Source organism: Metarhizium brunneum, chromosome 3 (genome assembly GCF_013426205.1).
Source record: "Metarhizium brunneum chromosome 3, complete sequence".
NCBI classification, from domain to species: Eukaryota; Fungi; Ascomycota; class Sordariomycetes; order Hypocreales; family Clavicipitaceae; genus Metarhizium; species Metarhizium brunneum.
Window position 1 is genome coordinate 577,518 of NC_089424.1, and position 21,950 is coordinate 599,467.

At 52.1% G+C, this 21,950-nt stretch overlaps 10 protein-coding genes and 1 non-coding gene across 11 annotated transcripts; 6 read left to right on the forward strand and 5 right to left on the reverse strand.

The window, feature by feature from the left end:
- Positions 1 to 729: 729 nt before the first annotated feature.
- Positions 730 to 1,653, forward strand: G6M90_00g054110 (uncharacterized protein; the record flags this gene model as incomplete). Its single annotated transcript, XM_014685507.1, has 1 exon — positions 730 to 1,653. One exon carries the CDS (start codon positions 730 to 732, stop codon positions 1,651 to 1,653), a length of 924 nt encoding a protein of 307 aa, XP_014540993.1.
- Positions 1,654 to 2,798: 1,145 nt separating this feature from the next.
- On the forward strand, positions 2,799 to 6,199 carry G6M90_00g054120 (uncharacterized protein; the record flags this gene model as incomplete). The annotated part of the gene is made up of 9 exons (XM_066130578.1): positions 2,799 to 2,982; positions 3,494 to 4,065; positions 4,137 to 4,155; positions 4,214 to 4,408; positions 4,471 to 4,760; positions 4,816 to 5,019; positions 5,079 to 5,578; positions 5,661 to 6,054; positions 6,122 to 6,199. The coding sequence occupies 9 exons, from the start codon at positions 2,799 to 2,801 to the stop codon at positions 6,197 to 6,199; spliced, it is 2,436 nt and encodes an 811-aa protein (XP_065986908.1).
- A 1,700-nt stretch (positions 6,200 to 7,899) lies between these two features.
- Positions 7,900 to 8,018, forward strand: G6M90_rRNA00000008. The gene has a single exon (XR_010715679.1). It is a non-coding gene; the product is annotated as a 5S ribosomal RNA (ribosomal RNA).
- A 286-nt stretch (positions 8,019 to 8,304) lies between these two features.
- On the reverse strand, positions 8,305 to 8,874 carry G6M90_00g054130 (uncharacterized protein; the record flags this gene model as incomplete). Its single annotated transcript, XM_014685505.1, has 1 exon — positions 8,305 to 8,874. One exon carries the CDS (start codon positions 8,872 to 8,874, stop codon positions 8,305 to 8,307), a length of 570 nt encoding a protein of 189 aa, XP_014540991.1.
- A 387-nt stretch (positions 8,875 to 9,261) lies between these two features.
- On the reverse strand, positions 9,262 to 10,709 carry terC_1 (FAD-dependent monooxygenase terC; the record flags this gene model as incomplete). The annotated part of the gene is made up of 5 exons (XM_066130579.1): positions 9,262 to 9,309; positions 9,362 to 9,632; positions 9,683 to 10,008; positions 10,077 to 10,479; positions 10,549 to 10,709. The coding sequence occupies 5 exons, from the start codon at positions 10,707 to 10,709 to the stop codon at positions 9,262 to 9,264; spliced, it is 1,209 nt and encodes a 402-aa protein (XP_065986629.1).
- Positions 10,710 to 11,710: 1,001 nt separating this feature from the next.
- On the reverse strand, positions 11,711 to 12,295 carry bphC2 (Biphenyl-2,3-diol 1,2-dioxygenase 2; the record flags this gene model as incomplete). The annotated part of the gene is made up of 1 exon (XM_014685503.1): positions 11,711 to 12,295. One exon carries the CDS (start codon positions 12,293 to 12,295, stop codon positions 11,711 to 11,713), a length of 585 nt encoding a protein of 194 aa, XP_014540989.1.
- A 590-nt stretch (positions 12,296 to 12,885) lies between these two features.
- Positions 12,886 to 13,951, forward strand: FAHD2A (Fumarylacetoacetate hydrolase domain-containing protein 2A; the record flags this gene model as incomplete). The annotated part of the gene is made up of 5 exons (XM_014685502.1): positions 12,886 to 13,065; positions 13,125 to 13,202; positions 13,262 to 13,304; positions 13,355 to 13,790; positions 13,843 to 13,951. The coding sequence occupies 5 exons, from the start codon at positions 12,886 to 12,888 to the stop codon at positions 13,949 to 13,951; spliced, it is 846 nt and encodes a 281-aa protein (XP_014540988.1).
- A 1,086-nt stretch (positions 13,952 to 15,037) lies between these two features.
- Positions 15,038 to 15,604, reverse strand: G6M90_00g054170 (uncharacterized protein; the record flags this gene model as incomplete). The annotated part of the gene is made up of 1 exon (XM_014685501.1): positions 15,038 to 15,604. The coding sequence occupies one exon, from the start codon at positions 15,602 to 15,604 to the stop codon at positions 15,038 to 15,040; it is 567 nt and encodes a 188-aa protein (XP_014540987.1).
- A 2,009-nt stretch (positions 15,605 to 17,613) lies between these two features.
- On the forward strand, positions 17,614 to 17,955 carry G6M90_00g054180 (uncharacterized protein; the record flags this gene model as incomplete). The annotated part of the gene is made up of 1 exon (XM_014685500.1): positions 17,614 to 17,955. The coding sequence occupies one exon, from the start codon at positions 17,614 to 17,616 to the stop codon at positions 17,953 to 17,955; it is 342 nt and encodes a 113-aa protein (XP_014540986.1).
- A 1,417-nt stretch (positions 17,956 to 19,372) lies between these two features.
- Positions 19,373 to 20,394, forward strand: G6M90_00g054190 (uncharacterized protein; the record flags this gene model as incomplete). Its single annotated transcript, XM_014685499.1, has 2 exons — positions 19,373 to 19,445; positions 19,502 to 20,394. 2 exons carry the CDS (start codon positions 19,373 to 19,375, stop codon positions 20,392 to 20,394), a joined length of 966 nt encoding a protein of 321 aa, XP_014540985.1.
- A 361-nt stretch (positions 20,395 to 20,755) lies between these two features.
- Positions 20,756 to 21,544, reverse strand: NDUFA13 (NADH dehydrogenase [ubiquinone] 1 alpha subcomplex subunit 13; the record flags this gene model as incomplete). Its single annotated transcript, XM_014685498.1, has 4 exons — positions 20,756 to 20,804; positions 20,867 to 21,019; positions 21,173 to 21,279; positions 21,494 to 21,544. The coding sequence occupies 4 exons, from the start codon at positions 21,542 to 21,544 to the stop codon at positions 20,756 to 20,758; spliced, it is 360 nt and encodes a 119-aa protein (XP_014540984.1).
- Between the last annotated feature and the right edge of the window lie 406 nt (positions 21,545 to 21,950).

Consider the following 21,950-nt stretch of genomic DNA (forward strand, 5'->3'; position numbering starts at 1 on the left):
TCAGTTGGCTTTATTTGAGTTTAAATAACGTCATACAACGCACTTGGCCCGTCACCGCGCCGAAGTCAGTAATTTGCGCAACCGGAACAACCGACGTGATGGAGTTAATTGGATTCCAAACGCCGAAAAATCCGGCCGGTGTTTACATACCGAAAGACGAGTCAATCCGTGCTCGTGAGCGGGTATTGGTGAAGCAAAATTGGGTTCCGGCGCCGATCTCCCGTCCGGCATAAACAACGTCATCTCCAGTGAATGGCCGAGAAAGAACAGTATTTTTTATGCCGCAAGACATGGAATGTGCTTGTTGCCTGTCATGACTAGATCATAGCGGACTCTGTGTGTGGCAAGCGAAGACATTGTCGCCTCTGCATGACTTACAACTTATGGTACGAGAAGAAGAAGTAAAGAGTAGAGACAAAGCTCCTGACATGCGCTCTTGTATCACGTTATAAAACGAGGCGGTTTTAATACAGGCGGGTTTCTTTGTTTTATTAAACTTTGGACGATGGTAACTTTCTCGGCATTTCGGGTATTCGTGGCGGTTGGTTTCTACAGCCGGCACCAGAACAAAACTTTACCGGGAAACCGTGGTGGCATAAATACTGCTCCGTTGCTAGTTGCATCACGAAATAATTGCAATCACAACCATCTCCATCTATCTTAGACTACCGGACCGGATCTCTCCTTTCCTTGACCATCACATACGAGCTTTGCCAGCCTACCGCGACGATGCAGGCAGACGACATCATTCTCCTCACGCTAGCCGCTGGCAAGCAGATGTCTTATCTCCTCCCGCTTCTGTATGGGAAATGCCGCCTCAGACTCTCGGTACATAAAGACTCGGAGAAGGAACTCCTTGAAAAGAAATACCCAGGCTCTGAAGTCGTCAAAGGTGACATGGAACGCGCAGAGGATGTGTCGTCGATGCTATCAGGGGTCACCACCGTCATCTACATCGGACCAACGTTCCACCCCCGCGAAACAGAAATCGGGTATTCCATGATTGACGCCGCAGCCAGCGAAGCCCAAAACGGCAAACTCAAACACTTTATCTACTCGTCCGTGCTTCACTCACAGCTGCGGAAGCTGATGAACCATGACTGCAAGCGCTACGTGGAGGAATACCTGATGGAGTCGGGACTCAACTACACCATCCTGCAGCCAACGCACATGCTGGATCCCTTCCCAGTCGAGGATCTGATGAGACAGGAGCAACCCGTTTGGCACGCCGATTATGATCCCAAGGTGACATTTTCTTTCACCGTTCTGCGCGATCTGGCCGATGCGTTTGCGGTTGTAGCGCTGGAGCGCGAGAAGCATTACCTGGCCGAGTATCCCATTTCTTCGACGGGCGCGGTATCTCATGTTGCGGTGGTTGAGGCGCTGAGCAAGGAGATTGGAAAAGAGATTGCGATCAAACAGAAGGGTTACTACGAGGCAGTCGGGGGGTTGCACGGCCTGCTGGTCAGAGCCAACGGAAGACTGGACCAGAGGGTGTCTCGCGACATCACCGACCGGCTGATTCTTTACTACAATACCTACGGACTGAAAGGAAACACAAACGTGCTTCAGTGGCTGATTGGTCGGAAACCAACTAGCATTGAAGAGTTCTTCCACGACAAGGTCTCGAGCATCAGACAGTCGGGTAAATGAGGGCATGATGTGTACGACGATGGATAGTATTGGAATAACTATGCGTCAATAGCAGGACTTTATGATCAATAGTACAAAACAATGTTGCACAAGCATTGATACGCTTCGCTCGCAGCAGAGAATCCCCATTCCGCTTTCGTCGTGATGGCAGCCTCACTTTCTGGGTCGGGAGTTTTTTGTGGGGTTAGGGTTGAAACCGTCAACCTTTGATGATCGAGTCGTACATGACATGTGCGGAGCCCGTATCTTCACCTCTGGCACGTAATGGCTTGGGCTAGTAGCAGCCCTATGTCGCGTCGGTCAAGGCTAGCAAACCGTCGAGGGGACTAGGTCTTACAAGGCCAGCAATCGGACCAGTCGTAAAATTGCCTCGCAAGCCACGTCAAGGCTGAATTGCCCCGGCGCGTTTAGCAGTCGGGGAAATACCAGTTGACCTCTCCTGGTGGGAACGCCCGCAGGTTGTTGCGGCGCCTGGCTGGCACGTCGCAGCAGTGTTGCGAAGGCATTGAAACTCTTGTCGTTGTGTATGGAAGCGAGGGTGAGAAAAGCAGCGGGAAATTACTCAGACTGCCGCAAATGCGACATTGCATGTGGCACGGTCAGCATACCGGAATTTCGGATGCTCGGCTATCCGCCGGATGCCAGCAGAGGCTCCAATGATGTCTGGCGCCTCCCTCCACAGAGCCGTGGAAGCACCCCAGAAGCATCAAGTGGTAAGGCAACTTAGTGTCCGACAAGTCAATGGGTCAATTGCGTCTGGCAAGTAGTTAGTTACGAGCTCAGGCGACTGGTCGTTCGGTCCATGGTGCAAGGTGACAAGGTCCAAACGGCGAGGCCCGCGCTCCGGCACGACGGGCCTGGAAAAGTGGGTCCCTGCATCTGGAGAAGCTCCGAGGCTGATTCCCGACTGTCCGGCGCCATCTGCCATTCTTCGCGGCGGGTTGAGGCGATGGAAGGGTGTTGCTGTTGCCGGTCAGCATATATATCGTAACGCGAGCCTTAGCCTCGAAGCTAACATGATGTTGTGTTTCGACGATTCATACCAGTGACACAGCCCGTCTTTGACGTCGTGGCCCGTCCTGGACTCCTGGACCCCTTGATCGCGATTTGCTGGCCAGAATCCAGCCACCCGTACCGCCCTCACCATGGCTGCAGGGAACATGATTATGCTTGACCCTGGCGGGAAAGCCCCGTCGACGGCGCTTGAGATGGTCGACGCTCCTCATCAGGGTACGCTGCCTGACAGCGTCATCGTGGTGGTTACTGGTTACGCAAGCTTGCTCGGACTGGACTGGCTATCCGCCGTTGCTCAGACGCCTGTGGTCGATGGTAGTGGACCGTGGACATTTGAAAAACGCTCTCGCTCGAGGCAGAGCACCGGCAGGGAAGACCAGTCTTGGAGACGGCACCGCGGACGAAGTGACTATTCATCCATCCCCAAGTGCTTCAGGCTGCCACACATTTGGACGCCAAGTCACTCTCTAGGCGTGTCATGGACGACAGATCTGCACTGACTCGGAAACATCGGCAAATGTGTCGACAAAGTTAAAAAAAATATGGAGCGTCGTATCGTGCTAGTGCCTGTCTACCTGCCTGCTTGTCCAGATTGTTTCACTCAATCCCTCCTCTAAACCTTCTAAAAACCTCTCTGCCGGACCAGGACACGCCATGCTGCGCGCGCGTCGTTCAAGATCCTGCTCCCGGCTTCAGCATGACCCCAGCCTCAACAACACCAAAGAGGACACGAGCGTGCACCTTTTGCAGGGCCAAGAAGATCCGATGTGAGATGCCGCGTTGCATGCCTTTTTCTTTTTGCTCCGTCGAGAACTGATCGTGTCAGGCGGGGGCGGTAATCCTTGCCGCAACTGCGCAGACTATGGGGAGGAATGCATCTTCCGCCCGCGAAAACGGCGTCAGAAGAAGCGCGACATCACAGCCGACCAGGGAGAGCAGGGCGCGCCGGAAAAGAGCGTCCCCGACGGCGGACAGTATGTCTTCGAGGCCGAATCGCATCATCCTACCGGCCAGCGAAACCCAGGCGCCAATGTGCGCGTCCAGTCGTTTTCGCCGCAGGGCATCAGCCCGTATGAGGACTCGGTCATTCATGTCGGGGCGTTGCCCTTTCGCAGCAGCAGCCATACGACGTTTGACCCTAACCATCGGCATATCCACGGGCCTCACTCGAGGACGCTGGAAAGCTCGGCATACGGCGAGTACCCGGGGAAAGAATATACCAGCGTGGCCTCGGCCTCGCAGCCCGGCATCATGATGGTCGGCCACGGCTGGCATGTGGCGCCGCCAACACCTCAACCGTCGTCCATGACGACAACGTCTCACAGCAGCTCTGCGCCGTTACTCCATGCGTCGAGGGGTGCTGATGAGGAGGGAAGCAGTGTCTATTCAATGCTAAGTGTAAGAGCGGCATGCGTCCGGCCTTGTAGACTTGTTTCTAACTCTTTTCCGTATTTTCTTTGTCCAACTAGAATGGCCTCGAGTATCACGGTATGTCCTTGTTTGCACGTATATACAGTAATTTTCTCCTCTCCTGACAACGGCCAAGGTCCTCGGAGCATCATGTCCATGTGTAGCAAGCCAGCCATCGAGTGGGTGAGGGAGAGGGTCAAGACTCCGGACATGCAAGTGACGTCGCAGAAGTTTGCAGAGGGCATTGCCCAGCGACTCAAAATGGACAAGCCCTTGTCGTTTGAGCGGCAATCAGAACCTTCGGAGCTGGATGCCTGGAGATATGCTAAAGGTATTGATGGCTCTCCGTACCCGAGGATCCTGAGCTGACATGCAATTGACATCACACCACAGCTTATTTCGACGAGTCCCATGACGCTGCCCTCGGCATCGTCCACCGCCCTTGGTTTGAGATGAAACTCCGCAGTCATTTCATTTCCTCCAACTCCAAAGATGATCCGGCTTGGTACGCCCTGCGCAACATTGTATATGCTTCTGGTTGTCGCATCGTCACGTCCAAGGTGGCAACATTCCACGAGGCGCAACAGGCTTCGTGGCCCTTTTTTGAAAACTCGCTTTCTGTGCATACACAGCTGTTGTACTGGCAAACCACCGTGACTGGCGTCCAGGCACTGACTGCCATGGTAGGTATCATGACCATACGTAGCGTCAACTGGTGGTTTTCGCTGACGCTTCCAGGCCTACTTTACCGATGCAATCAGCAGCCCGATACTACAGTACATGCTGTGTTCAATGGCAGTCAGGCTTGCCGTAGCCAAAGGCATGCACCGGAGACCACATTCTTGGTCATTCCCATCGATAGAGGAGAGTCTCAGGGGCTTCACCTTCTGGGCTCTCTACTGCTTGGACAAGCAGATAGCCAGCCGCTCTGGTCGACCTTCGGTACGTTTATAGGCTCCCTTATCCATAGACATGACAACGTACGTACTGAACCGGCCAAGTCAATCGAGGACTACGAAATAAGCTCCCACGTACCGACATGCTGCCCACTTGGCGGGTCAGTCCATTTGGGATATTTCACAGCCATGGTCAAGCTCAGTCAGCTGCTGTCTTTGGTCAATAAGAAACTCTCTCAGGTCAGATCCACTGGCTCCGCGGCCGAAGGACTTGTCAAAGTCATCCGGGACCTAGACCACAGCCTCGAGGAGCTGCAGCAATCACTTGTCGATGTGTTGGGTGTCAAACTGCCACTAGACCTATCCAACATTCCCGCCAACCTGAACAACCACCAAGCTCTCTCCATCCAATCCCTCTACTACAACGTGGTTTGGGACATACACACCCCATTAACCTATCCCTGGCTTCGTGGAGCCTTTGCTCTTGACCAAGATGCTCCGACAAGGGCGCAGATCCAGGCTTCTTCATCAACAGTCGCTACCAGCTCAAGAGCTGCCGTTCTAGGCACCAGGCACGTCCACCTAGATCCAAACTGTTGTCAACTGTAAGACCGCTCAAGGCTTAGCCCGTCGTTTCTTCTGCGCAATACGACGGAGACGAATAGCGTACGCTGACATTTTCTTCAGCATAGTTTCCTACGTCCCCCACCACGCACTGGTGAATATATTTGTCCATATCCTCACGGATCCTACGCAGGCGTCGGTAAAGTCCGAGCTGGCCCTGTTAGACATTGGAGTAGGCTTCGCGGCGCGCGTCGACCTCGACACCGAATGCTATCTATCACTGCCATTCATCGTGGAAATGGCCATCATGGCGCGCAATGCTGTCGACAATGCGGAGCGAAACGCAGTCGACAGGGATACACCATTGTCCAATGCCAACAGTGCCGTCAAAGAGCTCTCCACGCCATTCAGTGGCCGAGCGTCAAACGTGGCGGTTAATGAGCGACAGGGGGATGAGGAGCTCAGCGGCAGTTTGCCAGCGGAACAGTTGCAGATTAATGACGGGCTTCATAGAGACGTAAGGCCATTTTCTTCGTTTTGAATAGTTGTATCTGTGCATACGACTGAAAGCTAACAATTGCAAGGATATCAATATGGGATTCGACTCGGGCGATTTGGAACTTTGGAGTATTATGCTTCCGGGTATTGGGGATGATATTTGAGTCGTGGCTCCGCAGCATTTATACCACTATTGTTCTTATTTGTGCTGAAATGAGTAAATGCGCAAAATATGCGGGAATCGGAAGGTGGTTTATCCTGGAAACGATGTTGCCCTTTCTGAGTACATCGAGGAAACAACATGAATGTGTTGAAGGGGAAAGTGGCCGTTTCCAAGGCGTTATAGAGCGGTCATGTTCCTGGTTAAGCTTGGAAATACTTTGCATAAGAGGGCTCAGCGAGTTTCTATGGACCTTGTTATTTTAATCGAATCTCATGTACACCAAGACATCTCGGGGTGTTGGTCTCGTTCCATCAAATATACACTTGGCCGATGGACCCAAGAGCTATAATTTTGCTTTCGTACCGATTTCTACCAGCACATGATATACTTTGTAGAAACTCTAAACAGGTCACTTCAACATGATTAAATCTTTCCCGTGGAGCTACTCTTGGACAACGGTGGTTCAATCCCTTGATAAGGATATCTGAAAAGAGCAACAGATGCCATGATGATATAATTTTATAGGCACTATTAATGTACTAGTGTCTGGTCAAGATGGCTGTTAAAATTTCACAGTACTACGGCCCAGGGGAAGGCAAATAAACTACAACCAGCACATGGCTGGAGAAATGTATCGCGTACCGTAGAAAAGGCACCCAGTAACCCATCAACCAACACTTCGCCCGTTCTCGGGTCGCCATCTCTCTTGTAACGGCGCGACTTCATGTCATGCTTAGCAATTTTGTGACATAAGCCGGACAACATATTGTATAAGCATCCAGTAGCATGACACGGCCGAGATAAGGCCAAGCGCTACCCGAGTCCCATGTCAAATGCCGCACGAAAGGGCCGAAAGAGACTCCACTACGGCAACTCCAGGCAATCGGGAAACCAGATGAAATCAAGGGTCCAAGGGTCCAACGCTCGTATCATGCCTCCCGGGGACCATAATTATCAACGCTAAACCCAATGGATTCGGAGGTTGATTGAAACGCCGAAGACCCGAAATGCCAGCCACTCGGCTATTATCTCGTATCAGATCAACACAATCTAATCGGCAACCCGGTCGAATTGTGACAGTTGATATCACCACAGCATACAACCGGGTTCGTCTAAAATCATGCCATGTTTAGCGACGCGCGTTCTAAAAAACAGACGATACGTCATCTAATCCTGCGTCTTTCTCCACCAGGTTTCCCCATCATGTCATTGGTAACATTGAAAGAATTGGGAGAACTGACGGACCCGAAACTCCAACCACGGTGAACCACGTGTTTATCGCTCGACCACTCTCAACGACGCACTTATTTCTTAAAGGTACACAAACTAGATGGCCCGCGTTGGCAACGCTTCTTAGCATGTCGCTGAAGTAAACACTGGTTTAACCTTTGGCAGCACACCACCATCTTCGGATTTGTGGCGAGCACTAAGATTGTTGATTTACCTGTTAAGGGTCATTCGTGTTAAAAAGTCCTTTTCGAAAACTAAACAGATCGTTCAAGTATTACGCAATTACGTTGCCGTTAAGCGCAGGGCGGGGCATGTTATTATTGGAACATTGCCGTTAGGGACGCTTCAATTAAAGTATGACTTGGCATTGCTTTGACAATGCCGTTGATTCTAGCTATCTCTTCATACAAGGTTCATGCGATCCTCCTAGGCAAAATACATAAACAAAATTAACAGCTGTTACAATCACATACGACCATAGCCGCTAGATCATCAAATCACGATCCCGTCCGATCTCGTACGATAAACTAGCGAGCGCTAGATTAGTAGTTGGGTCGGTGACGACCAGCGAATACCTGGTGTTGTATGTTTTTTTTGATGTTTTTTGCGACATCACTCCCGGTCCTTGGAGTAGCTTCACTCAAGCATTACTTTGCTCACGAGAAAAAGATGGTTTGACTCTCTCCCTCGTTCATTCTAGGGATAATTATCTGCCAAATTATTTTTGCCTTCAAAACATCCAAGTTCAATTTAATATAATCCCGTCAGATTCTACAGCAAATCTGTAAAATTCCCCTAGAAGAAGCGGCAATTGAATTAAACTAAACTTATCAAATGCATATCGAGCAAAAAAGTCATGGAACCCTCGAACCAAAACTAGGCTTTCCCAGATGTCCCTTCACCCGCTCCAGCCCAGGTTTCATCCCACGTCTCCGCCGCGCCGTCCTCAGCAATCGCCGGCACAGCAAAGGCAGTGATGCGCGCCCAACTCGTCGAACTCGTATTCCTCCAAGCGTGATTGACGGCCCTCTGCACGGCCATGTCCCCCGGCAGGAGCCGTCTGGTTTCTCCCGAGTTGAGAATCAACTCGACTTCGCCCTCAATAACAAAATTATAATTCAGGCTAATGGTCCGATGCATGGGTGACGTGTATCCAGGTGGAAAGTCGACGAGTCTCGCGACACATCCGTTGGGAATGATGATGCCGGGCGGGTTCTCAATCTGGTCTTGATAAGTGGCAATGTCGCGCTCGCCAGCAAAGTTGGGCGGCGTTTGGTTCGTTCCGTAGCAGAAAGCGATCCGCGAACCACCGTATGACAGCTCAGATGGCGGGCTCTCTGAGAGCGTCTTGGAGTATACGGCCTTGCCGTCGCGATTGGTGGTGATGAAGCGCGAGGTTGGACGGAGAGGGGACTCTGTGGAGGGAGGCGAGTCTGCAGCTGGCATTTTCGAGTTCATCTCATCAACTTTTCCATGTGGATTTCTCTACTGCTATTCTCTGGCGAACACGGTGAAGGTATGCCATGGGGTTTGTGCCTTTTTGTGTTTATCGTTTATATTGCTATGGGCGTGGTGAGAATAATCCGGATATGCCGTAGAATTCTCTCGGTCACTCGGACCGATCAAACCCCTCGGGATTTCGGGAACGTCTTATCAATCTGGAGGTTTGCATCCATGAACCCTGTACAGCGGGATGAGTGGAGATTGTTCAATTGAATGTTCTTAGCTACGTCAACCCTAGATCGTACTAATGCTATTTCCCATGCCCTTCCATGACAGTATAAGCTAGTGGGTTTTCCATTCATAAGCTGGGCCAGTACTATTTCCATCCAGTCAAGCCTTCTCATTGTAATGCTGTGTCATGTCACAATTGATGTTCATCTATCCAAGTCATTAGCAGCAACGAGACCAAAAAAGGGGCCGAGTTACCTACCAGCTTCATCTCTTCGAGAATCTCGGGCTCTGTTGCTGCTCGTCTTGCCTTGTTGAAGAATGGATCCGTCCATTGTATAGATTCCGGCTCATTCCATATGCGCCTGAGATTGGCAGAAGAGACAGGGTCGACAATATCCCGAAAGACTTGGCGTCGGGCCTCGTCATACTTGTCGAGTATGTCCATGTTTGCCTTGCCTTCATGGATCCCGTACAAGCATTCAGCCAGCGATCCAACATCCGATATTCCGCCCGTCAGGCCAAGTCCACCCCTACAATCGATTAGCGTCCCGGACTTTCACCAAAGGTCCATGATACCGACATTGGATTGCAAAGGTGGGCAGCATCTCCCACGAGAAGCACTCTGCCGACTCTCATCTTCTCAACGCATCGCTGGTGAACCGTGAATGGGCTGAATCGGACGATTTCGTAATCGTCGGGCTTTGGATGCCCCGGCAGGATCTTTTCAAACTTCTCGGGCAGACGGGCTCGGAGTTGTTCTGGAGACAAGCCGATTGGTTCACCATACACAACCCTCCACAGCTCCGTGTCTTCGGCTCTGGATATACAGCATACCATGGCCCAATACTGAGGGTCGACTACCCACTGGACATCGGACCAGTTGAAGTTTGCCATTTTATAGTGGACCTGCCGAGGTGCATTAGTTCCGGTGTCAGTCATGAACGACGGGGCTGGGGTCTGGTGTTTGGTCTGACATTGGTGACTACGAGCTGCTTGTCCCAGGTGAATCCGGGGAAGTCGTCACCAAACAGCGACTTTCTGACGACACTCTTGGCCCCGTCACAGCCAATGACAAAATCCCCCTCGATGCGTTTGACTTCGTCCCCCGACTTGACACGAACCCAGGCCGCATCATCCGACTGGCCGACGTCGATGACGGCGTGGGACATGTGGACAGATGCAGTCTCCTGCTGCAAGACGCGTTCAAGGAGCAGATTAGAAAGCAAATGGACTGGGTAAAGCAGAGGCTTGTCCGGACTTTGACCATCACCTTCTATGTGAACGAGAATCTCGCCGCCCAGTTTTCTCCACGACGTGGACGTTATATCCGAAGTAATGTTTCGGATTTCTTCCAAGACGCCGGCCCTGCGCAGAATTCTTCTGGTCATCAGCCATGCCCTCGATTCGAACCATGATTTGGTCCAGGACCAGGGGGGGCGTAGTTACCGTGTGGCTGAGGGGCCATATGCAAGTCCTCGAGGCCTTTGGTCCACCTCGGCTTCCGCCTCGACGACCTCGACAGTGATGCCCTTTTTGGCCAAAAGAAGAGCCAGCAGAAGCCCCGTCGGGCCGGCTCCAACCACAATAACCTTTTGAATCGGTGCCATTTTTCGTAACTGATAGATTTGAACTGTATCTACTGTATAAGAAATGTACCAGACGGGCAAAACCCGAGTATTTATAAAGCGCAAAAAGACAGCGGCCCAACCCGGCCAGTGGCTGAACAACTCGCCCGAGTAATGCCTCCCATTCTTCCCACAACTCCGAATGAAACGCTGATCCGCCACAAGTGCCCACAAGACATTTAGGACCAAGAGTTTGGACATGCGAGTTAGTATCGTCTTCCACTAGTACGAAGCTGCCAAGAGCTAGGAGGGTATATTAATAAGCGGCATCTGAAGAATGTTCGATACCGAGCCGTTATTCCTCCGTATTTCTTTCATGACTCAGCGGCTCAACTTACTAGTTAGCCATCGTGACGAGGGAGATGACTTCAGGCTTCATCGGCGGCCATGGCGCGGAAAAGCCATGCCATGACGTCGAGAATAGCATCTCCGCTTCCAGCTGCAAGAGAAAACTCCGAAGATGCGACTGACGTTGCATTTTACGGTTGCAATGATGCAGGCTGACTCCCGTCCTTTGGTGTTTCACTCATCCAGTCACCGTTTATCCCTCGACGAAGATTCCTCCATATGACGTGGTCGCCGGCGATATCGAGGGCTTTGGCTTCAGTTTGCCGATGGCTTGCCAGCCACCGGAATTACATTACGAATGAACCTCAAATGTGGTCTCATTCTTGCATACGGATTCAAATTCGATCAAGGACCAGTCCGCTGAGTAACTGACCCGTGACCATTTCCATAGTGATGTTCGTCCTAGACCACGAGGACAAATCAAAAAGGTTCATCTCACAGCCGACAGTTGGATTTAATTTCCGTCAAGATATTCAATACACCTAGATTCTTTTCCTTGCAAGCAATCACCGTAAAAGCGAAAGAGGGACAGATAAAAATCCTCTATTCATTCTGACATGCAGACTTGTCATACAGTCCAATTCAAGATGCCATCAACTACACTATCGAAAGTTCTCACGAATGCTACATAGTTTTCAATCCGATCCCGGGCCTTTGCTTCTTGGCCCAATCTCCACCCGTCTCTTTAGCACCACCTCGCTCTCGCCACTCTCAAGCCGCCTGATGAGATCTTCAGGATCGACATCCGTCCCCACGGGGTTCTCTGCAAAAGATGCACTCTTCATAAACGCATCCGTCTCGTGGTTGGTGTCGAAATTGTCCGCCTGCAGCTCGATGACGTTGCCATCCGGGTCTTTATAATAGAGACTAATGGTTGGGCCGTGGTTGACGGACCAGAAGGGCAGCATGCCACCCCTTTGCCGGTGTCTATAGGACAGGAGCAAGTCGGAGAGAGTGCTGTAGGCGTAGGCAAAGTGGTCCACGCCACAGCTTGCTTTTACTTTGGGACTCAGGTCCGGATGCTGGACGAGCGCCAGGCGGTGGTGTTCGTCGTCATAGGTAATAAATGTAAGAGAGTCGTTTTCGTGAACAACACGCGCGCCGAGAAACTCGATATAAAAGGCCCTCATTCGCGGCAAGTTGTTCGTTCGGAGGACAACGTGGGCAAAAGCGGAAGGGGGTAGGACTTTGCCATCCCACTGGTTGAAGTTGTTGACCATGTTTACTTGATATTGGTTGCTATGAGAGTTATTCTTTGGCTTTTCGTTGGAGATGAACCCACATCCGTCAAGACGACAGCAGTGGTATTTATATTGACCGTTGTTGTGTGTCGGATGTCAAACACGGAGGTGGATTTACATCCGACGCATCACCGTCGAATCCCTTGTTGTCTCAGCAATGATACAAAGCTGGGAGACTTGCCTCCTGGTTTTGTCAACGACATCTTGGTGCTTCACATGACAGACTGGCCTTCTTTATCCGAATACCACCTTGGACACCGCATTGACATGGTTTAAGCCCCATGGGGAAGCCGGTATTTTCTCCGGCCGATGGCGACTGACTTATTCCCGATTCTGCGGGGTTACTCGGCAAACCGGTTCCCTCATCTGACGTCTCGTCTCCGCGCGGGGAAACCAAGCTAGATCAACACCCGAATCGGCTCTATCTACGGGGATGCCCTGTTCACAGCCGTCTCACATTGTGTGGAGCCCAAGCAACATGTCATGGATAGAAATATACGTGTTCGCGCAGTGTTGGGTCATGCCTTTACTACATTCATGCATATTGTATAGTAATCGCATAAATCACAATGATGCCAGTGTTTCAACGCCTTGTGAGGTTCATTGCCTCGGATGGCCAGATCTATTACGGCGAGACAGGGGATGACTGGCAGTCCGAGTTGGTTGGTAGGACTGTCAAGGTATTCACGGGGCTTGACCCTTGGGCTCCGGACTTTGAACTGTCCAACCAATTCGCCACGATTCAACAAGTCCGTCGTCCTTCTCCCTTGCCAGACTACTGTTGAGAAACTCTTCTAACTGTTACCAGGTAATTTGCCCATTGGACAAGGTGCCCAATGTGCTTGGGATAGGGCTCAACTACAGGCTTCATGTCAAGGAAGCGGGTGTAAGATGAAGCTACTGCCGTCCATGGAGTAGAAAGCAACCTAATCGTTCGACTTTTAGTTTCCAATGCCTTCAGAGCCAGTGCTCTTCAGCAAAGCAGCGGGTGGGTTCCCAAGGGCCTACCAACATGTACACCTCACTGAATTCTCCCAGACTCACTCGCCGGGCCCTACGAGGACGTGCCATGCCATCCAGTCGCAAAGGAAGTCGACTGGGAGGGCGAGCTATGCCTCGTGATGGGGCGGGACGCCAAAAACATTCCAGAAGACCAAGATCCGCTGAGTTATGTTTTGGGCTACACTGTCGGCAATGACGTGTCGTCTCGGTATTGGCAACGGCCGGAGAGATGCGGCGGGCACTTTAATTACGCCAAGTCCTTTGACAAGTTCTCTCCCGTCGGTCCCGTCATAGCGTCCTTGCAGGCCGTGGGAAACCCGGAGGATCTGAGATTGCGCACCTGGGTCGGGAACGAGTTGATGCAGGATGGCAAAACGAATGACCTTATTTTTGACTTGCGGAGAATCGTTCGCCACTGTAGCAACGGTACAACATTGAGAAGAGGGACTATAATAATGACGGGGACTCCAAGGTATGAAGCATGATATCCGCTGTGTATTGGGCCTTGATTCTAATCGTCGCAGCGGGATTGGGGCCACGATGACTCCTAGCAGGTTTCTCAAGGACCAAGATGTTGTGAAGATTGAAGTGGAACGCATTGGTACCATCAGAAATAAAATGGTTTTTCAGTGAATCGAGGGTATCGAAATATGCGGTATACTCCTTTGGATGCGTCTGTCTCGCGGGTCAATCTTCAGGCCCGGCAGTCATTTTTTGCGATCTAAACAGTACCAGAGTTTTCGAGGTACATCGAATAGACTGTGACAAGTAAGCATATTTCAGGATAGCTATGGCTTTGCCTATCGATTTCAGTACGTATACTAGATAAATGGAAATACTAAGTCCAAGAAGCTATTGGCCCTGGACACTGTGTATGGCAGATGCAGATGGATCTCTACTACCAAATTGAGACCATGGACTCGTTATAGCACTGCTAAGCCCAGCTGCATCAAGCAACATCCCATCTCCCTCTGTACTGCTTTGCGTTGGGCTAGTGTTGTGTATCCAGCGTATTTTGTTACGCACAAATGATGGGACCATGGGACTTTTATCGCGCCGTGACCAGTAGTTCATCGGAACCCGCAGTCTCCTTGAATGAGCAGAAGCCACGAATCTAGAAAAGGGGGGGAAATAGCAGGGTATACCGTCCTGCATCTCACATGAAGCTAATATAGAAAAGTATGGCTAGGAGGCATTGACGTTGTCTTGGGCCTTTAACACGGTTGACAAATTTCGCATCACTTGTCGACATCTCACAAGCACCAGTTGTCTCTGAAAGGGCTAAAATCACCAGAGCATCCGCCTCCATCCGGCAGCCGAAGGTGTCGCTCGACTCGAATACTCCAGACAACGGGGGCTACGCTTTCAGGGGCCACATCATGCCGCCACGAGCTATTTGCATAGACATGGACCCAAATAAAAGATACAAGCGCAGATGGGCTCAAAGAGACCTACAATGTAATTTACGATCAAGATGACTGAGTGTATTGTTGACTATGATGTCCTACCAGGCTACCTTTTCTTAACTTTGAGCCTATCAGCCAAGCGAAGTATAGCCATGTACGGCAAAGAGTGCCCACGCATCAATTTCCCACCCATGTAACTCATAAGGAGTGTTCCAAAATCCCAGTAGCGTCCAAAGCTCCTCAAGGGAAATACATGTCGCCGTTTGCCCATTCTCAAGAGATCACGGCTTCAGCCGCCCTCGCCACACCAACACTACCTGTAGGCAATTCGCACACCACTAAGAGCATTCGTATAGGTGACGTAGGTATTATCGTAAACCCCGACAATCTCAAACCCCTGAACAGTACCCGGGGGCTTGCAAGGCTGGGGAACAGAGAGCCCACCATACGTAGCCTCCCAGTCGGCCCAAGGCGTAGCCGACTTCTTCCAGCGGCCGAGGTGGTTATTGCGCTGGTTACCAGGGGGCCAGCCAGACGTCTTGCCAGGGGCGACGGAATTGCTCGAGAAAATGTCCAGCCTGCCGCTCCCGTCCCAGCGGGAGGTTGCGTCTGCGGCTTGGTCAAAGTTGAAGAACAGTTGGCACTGCTTGCCGTTGGTGCCGGCGGGGTATTTAAATGTCAAGAGGGTGGTCTTGTCTCGCCCCCCGTTGGTCGGGGACTTGAAGACCAGAGCGGTGGGCGAGAGGTCGCTGATGGCGCCGTTGCTGACATCGTAGATGTAGAGGTTGGACGGGGAGAAGACATTGGTCCAGCCGGGGGGGACTTGGGCCAAGGCTGAAGCCGCGAGGTAGATGACGGTGATTAGTAGACGGGTCATCATTCTGTCGTCGTGATGAACTGGCTGTTTGCACATGAGTTGGGTGGTGAGTTTATGGTAGGACGGAAGTGATATTTTGGAGCGAGCACACTCACATGATGGAATATTGGTATAAATCTAAGCTTGGACAATCTACAAGGTAAATGAAGCTATATTACTGATTTCGTCTCCCTCATGGTCTAAAAATAAGGTCTGTAACGGCGCAATGAAGCGCTGCCTTTACGCGGAGCCCTCTTCCAAATTTAGAGTCCTCATCCCCATTTGGCGCAGCAAGCCCTGAATAATGGACCGCGACATATCTGATGGCCTCCATTCGCCCATTACCTGTAAGCCTCGAGGCGGGGGATTGGTGGCGTTGACATAGTATGGAGGCATGGCCAGGAAAGGCTTGCGGCTGAGAAGCGGATTCGTGATACATTTAAAGATAATAATAGCCTCTAAGCCTACGACCCGACAAGGTTTGGTGGCGGCGGCAATGTGATGGTGTTGCAGGGCTGAATTGCCGGCAACAGTATCAACCGTTTCTGAACTCATAATGGCTTGTGCTACTGGACTCTAGATTTGCTAATACCAGTGGTCTTTTGCCCGCTTATTGGAGTAGCACCCAGCTTGCAATAGCAGTGATTGGAAACGTGGAACCTAACCTAGCCTCGCCTCGATCCGGGCTGCTCTCATGGCTAAGCCAGGATATTCAGAGGCCTCCAGATATCTCGGCATTTCCCTGGCCACAGGGGTTCTGAACATGTGCTAGTCGTCAGCGTCATGACGAAAGGTGCTTCATTCTGCCTGAGTAGTCCGGTCACGTTTCCTCAGTGACACAATTGCTAGAGGCCGCCATATTGACCAGCATGTAGGAATTATCCGAGTTCTCAGTAAGGCTTTTCACACCCATCATCGACGCTGCCCTTATAGTCTGGTGGATAGAGAAACAAGACTCGAACTATTATCAGTTCTCAAGGCCCCATGAGAACACGGGGGTATATAAATTGTCGCAAGTTGGGCGCTTTGAAACAGTGACGACGTAGTTGAAAATGTCAACTGGTCTAATAAATGTACTCGCATCTAGCCCATGCTGCAATGAAATGTCTGGTCAAGCTACACAGCCAGCGAACAAAGCATCAATTCGACAAGGGTGGTGGGTGAGGAGCAACGGAGAATCTGCTTGACTTTCCATCTCTCTTTTCTCGGCTTGTCTTTTCTTTCTTTCGATGATGCTGCAGTCTTGTTTTGGTCAAAGACGGGTCAATGGACCATTTGATGTCGTTTCGAATGAAGCATGTGCTCACAAAGCCTTTCGGCCAGGCAGCAAAGCAAACAAACGCAGTGCCTGCATAATGTCGTCTGGTCGCTTCAAAGCGCCAAGCGCAAAATGGCCCAAGAAAACGGCACTTGAGGCCGCAAACACGGCGCGTACCTGGACGTCCTTTGTTCTGATCAATTCCTCAGCATCGATTGATGGTCCGTCATGTGCCGCCGTGCGATTGACCCCGGACAAAACCTTTCGTACTGCGAACACGCTTGACACTCTGTAGCCCAAGCATGCCTGATTCTTTGCCGCTTTGAAGGCACCATGAGCTGCCCCAGACACATGGCAGGCTCACCGCCGGCCGGGATGCGCTGTTCATCGACATTTGCATCAACATGAATGGCTTTCTGCGTGTTTTATCAGGTCAATGTGCTAGCATTTGCAGCATTCACGTACAATTTGGCCAAAGGCAATCCGACCTTGATTGTCCCTCGAAGCTGCGGGCCGTGTATCATCTGCCCAGACAACATTGACAGTCATTCTTTCCTGCTCAGGCTTTGTGTTTCTCAGAACTTCTATCCCGTTTGCAAGGCACCGACAACTGATAAAAGGTCCCAGTGCCGGAGAGACAGCTACGTGCACCTACTTCCATCATCAACTATCCACGAGCAGCGAGTTTCCCACAAACCTTCAAGTGTCAACTGTTTCCTGCGAGCGCCAATCACCAAGATTATATTGACAGCCAACATCCCTCCTTCCAAGCATCATGCCCAACGACATTTCATCAGATGCCGCAACCGCATCCGGCTCGCAAGCAAAAGCCAAAACGCTCCAGTCTGAACCATCTTCCACCGCAACCACCGCCTCACAGCAGGCGACGAGTCATCCCACCAAGAACCTGCGATGTATTGACAACGACGTGAAGTTCATCCAAAAGCACGCCGAGCAGGGGACAACTCACCTCGCCCAGGAACTAAAGTGTCTTGACAGCGACCCCAAATTCGCCGCATCCCACGGCGCACAGGAGCCAGCAACTCCCACGAAGAAAAAAATTCGGTGCATCGACAACGACCCCAAGTTCGTCCAAAGGCATGGCAAGCAGCCTTAATTCCAAGAGTTGCAACAACGGCACAAGAAACCAACAGCGCATTTCTACGTGCCCGAAATAAATACACAGAATCCAAACTGGTGCCGGCCCGTCGATATCGAGTTGGCCATGGGAACCCCGACCACGCAGGGCGGCAAGGGCCAGAGCACAACAGGATACCGGGGATACATGTATTCTTATGCGGACGGCGACGCCATGGTCGGGTTCTGCTGCTCCGCGACGCAACGGCCGACCCAACAGCCGTCGTCACATGCGGTCCAAGCAAATAGGTTGCATTAAATGGAGTGCATGGAGAACGCGAGGGGTGCATCACAGCGTTTGGGAACATGTCATTGCGTCATTTTTTTGGACGGGTGATGCTGGATACTTTCTTTTTCGTGGTATTTGTATTTCTTGCATAGTATCGACATGTCAATTCGAGCCAAAGCGTCACCAAAAATCCCGCTCGCTGCGTAGTGTCCTAGAGTCGCATGTCCTCTGTAAGCGCTGATACCATGGCGTCATGAACCAGCTTGATGTATCGAGTATTGCCTTGTACCAGATCCAAATACTCCCTCGGTATGGTGAATAGGTCGTTGGGCGTCCGCGGCACACAGGGCCCGAGGCAAGAGCTTCCATTGATGACCGTTGAACTACCGTCCTCGTCTAGCAGAACCACATGCTCGGTTCGCATCGTGACGGACCGCTCGGCGTCTGGGTCTGAGTCTATCCGACACTGTCAAGTTGCTTCTCGTCGCCCTTGTCCAATGCTGACCTCCCTCGACCTACTTGATCTCCTCTGGGAATGTAGCCGCAAGGGCATCCAATCTCCCCAAGCGCTTCGACATCATTTCAGGGCTACATCACCAACGGGAGCAAAACTTGTCAGCGCGGCTCAGTCATTGTCGTTGACAATCTGAAACCGTCTCCGCCGTCCCGCCTGTCCATCCAAATTTGTAATACCTAGCCGACGCTGGCACAACTACCGATGGCAAAGTACCCACCAGCCAAAACCGGGTTTGCCCACCAACCCTCTTTAACAGCTCCCCACGACAGCCGTACTAGTTCGCGATAGTGCGGGATACGACGCCGCGCACTCTTTGACTCCGGATATCCGCTCCGGCCGTCTTTCTCGGCCACGGCCGAACAACCCCACGAGCCGACAGGGAGGCGAGCCACGCCCAGATCGGGCCAAATGCACGGGTTAAAGCGAGACCATCTGGGCTCGGGGGCTTTGACACACGGGGATATGAGTATTGTCGTCCGGACTTGGCGTCACCACGGAACATGTATAAAGCCCTGTGCGCGCTTTCGGGCAAAGCGACCGCGTACACCAAGTTTTTACACCAGAGCCAGTCAATGCCCATCCCTCGTCCCAGAATACGGCTTCATCGTCCCCTCCCCGTAGCATCGCCCTCGTCGACACGCCTCACCAAGCATGGCCTACCGCGGCTACGATCCCGACAAGCACGTCCCGGATCTTGCGGGCAGGGTCATCCTCGTCACGGGCGGTACGTCCCACGCGCCGGCAACCTCCCACGCCGCGGGCGGCATCTAACCTCCCCAGGAACCGGCGGGCTCGGCAGGGAAGCCGTGCTCGAGCTCGCCAGGCACAACCCGGCTCGCATCTACTTCACCGGGCGCAGCCGCCGATGCGCCGAATCCCTCGTCGCCAAGTGCTCGACGCCCGAAACGCTGGGCTCGCCCAGTCGCATCACCTTTCTCGAGTGTGACCACGCCTCGCTCGACAGCATCCGCGCGGCCGCCGACACATTCACCGCCTCCTCGTCTCGTCTGGACATTTTCATCGCCAACGCGGGCATCATGGCGGTGGGGGCCGGGGTGACCAAGGACGGGTATGAGGTGCAATTTGGCACCAACCACGTCGGCAATGCCGCTCTGGCGCTGCGTCTGCTTCCCGTCATGGAGCGCACCGCCCAGCAGCCCGGCAGTGACGTGCGCTTCGTGGCGCTGACGTCGCTAGGGTACCGCGGCCATCCCGGCGCCGGCATCGAGTTCAACGGGCTTCGTGATGCGGACCAGTTCCCCGTTTTGGGGCCCTGGGTGCGCTACGGCCAGTCCAAGTTGGCCAACATCCTGTTTGCAAGGGAGCTCGGCAGGCGTTATCCCAAGATTAGCAGTATCGCTGTGCATCCGGGAGTTGTTGGGACTGATCTGGTCAACAACTTGACGTTTTGGAACCGGCTGATTGTGCGGGCTACCAACCCTCTGGGGTTGATGACGCCTCGCCAGGGGTGCTTTAATACGCTGTGGGCGGCGACGGGGAGTGACGTCGGCGACAAGATGCGAGGTGGTGCAGGCACGATTTGCAGCAAGAGCAAGGTTGCATTCTTTGTGCCCGTCGGTGTTGCTGACGCGGGTGATGCCAAGTGTTGGGATGATGAGCTGATGGTCAAGCTGTGGGACTGGACTGTGAGCGAAGTCGGTGTCAAGGGGTGAAGCATGAGACCGTTGTAGTGCAATTCGTTTGCATGGTTTGGCGTCTAGGTACTATATTCGTATTATTCGTCTGTGGCCTTCCCGCATAGCTCTTCGATTTCCTCCTGGCCTAAATGTAGTTGGTTAGTTTGCTAGGCCAGTGTTAGCATTCTCGTTCATTCTCGCAACCTCTTGGCGTTCTGCGGACAAAGTAAATTGCTCTTAATTCTAGTCGCCACCGAACCTCATCGCCTTTTTGCAAAGGTGGCCGACTCTCGTTTCATTCGATCGAATACATATGTACAAAAATGTTTCCCACATTTTGTTCCATCATTTCCACACTGTCGCTTCGGTCCTGCCCCGTCCTCCCCCATCTGGACAACTATTTCGAGGGTGCAGGAGAGACGGCAAAGGTCGGTCGGACGAATCGACTAGTGTCAAGGGTTAGCACACTCAGCAGTTTCGGCCAGAATTCTCATCGCCCTTGACGCACCTCTCGTTGTTGTAGACCTTGGTGTTTTCGCCCAGCAGCTCCTTCTCGCGCTTCTGGTCGGCCCAATATCTTCGGACTTGGTCGCGGTCTTCTTCGGCTTGCAGGAGAGGGATCAAGTTGATACGCGCCCACATCTTCTCACGGGCCAGCTCGCTGTTCCAGTCAGCATGTCTATTCCTTGTCGCAAGTAATTCCGGCTAAAGTTCGATCGACGAATTGGATCGGTGGTCAGGTGAAAGTCTCAAAGATCGCAAGCTCCAGCGATAAATCGAGATTGGGTGTCCGCCGGTCTTGCGGGAAACGTACTTGGCTTCACGGATGCCTCCAATCAGCTTATACCAGCCGAAGCCCATCACCGCTCCAACTCCGAGTAGCAAGATGCCGGGGCGAAACCCTTTGGCAGGCAGATTTCGCTACTGTCCATGTCAGCACTGTGCAACGTTTAGTCCGGCTTGAGCTTCGGAATGGCCAATTGCTCGTCAATTCTCATCGCCGAGGCTTCCACAGGATTCGGTCCGATAGGCACCAGGCTATGGAGCAACATAGCAGAGCTTCGAGGTCACTCCTTGCCCGAGATTTTGACAGAATAACGCAAAGTTCCTCATATATTCCTTTTCGCCCACGCACCTTGTACTGGACGGGTTCGTACCCGCCCCTTGGGGGCATGTCCTGCGCCATTGTAGCGAAAGCGTATGTCGGGGATCGGTCCAAGCTGATGACGACAGGTGTCAATTAGACAAATCGGAAGCACTAAGTTTCGTGGTCACGCACGGAAGTAGGTGAAATCTCGCAGGACACCGGCCTGGCTCCGAAGGTATGATTAGTCGCCCTGGGTAGGTTCGTGATTGTTCGGAGTGGACTTGAGGCGATTGTTTTGCGTGAATCATGACTGGCTAGGTACGATTATGTAAGGAGTGGGGCAATAACAACCTACCCTATCACGAAAATGTGATGCCGTAAACGGACTGTACAAAGACATAATTTTTCTTTCGGGCGATTATCGTGGGAAATAAAGAAGGGAAAAAACAGAGACCCTGGCACAATAACTCATTTGGCCCTGACTACGGTGTTGCTCAAGTTTTTG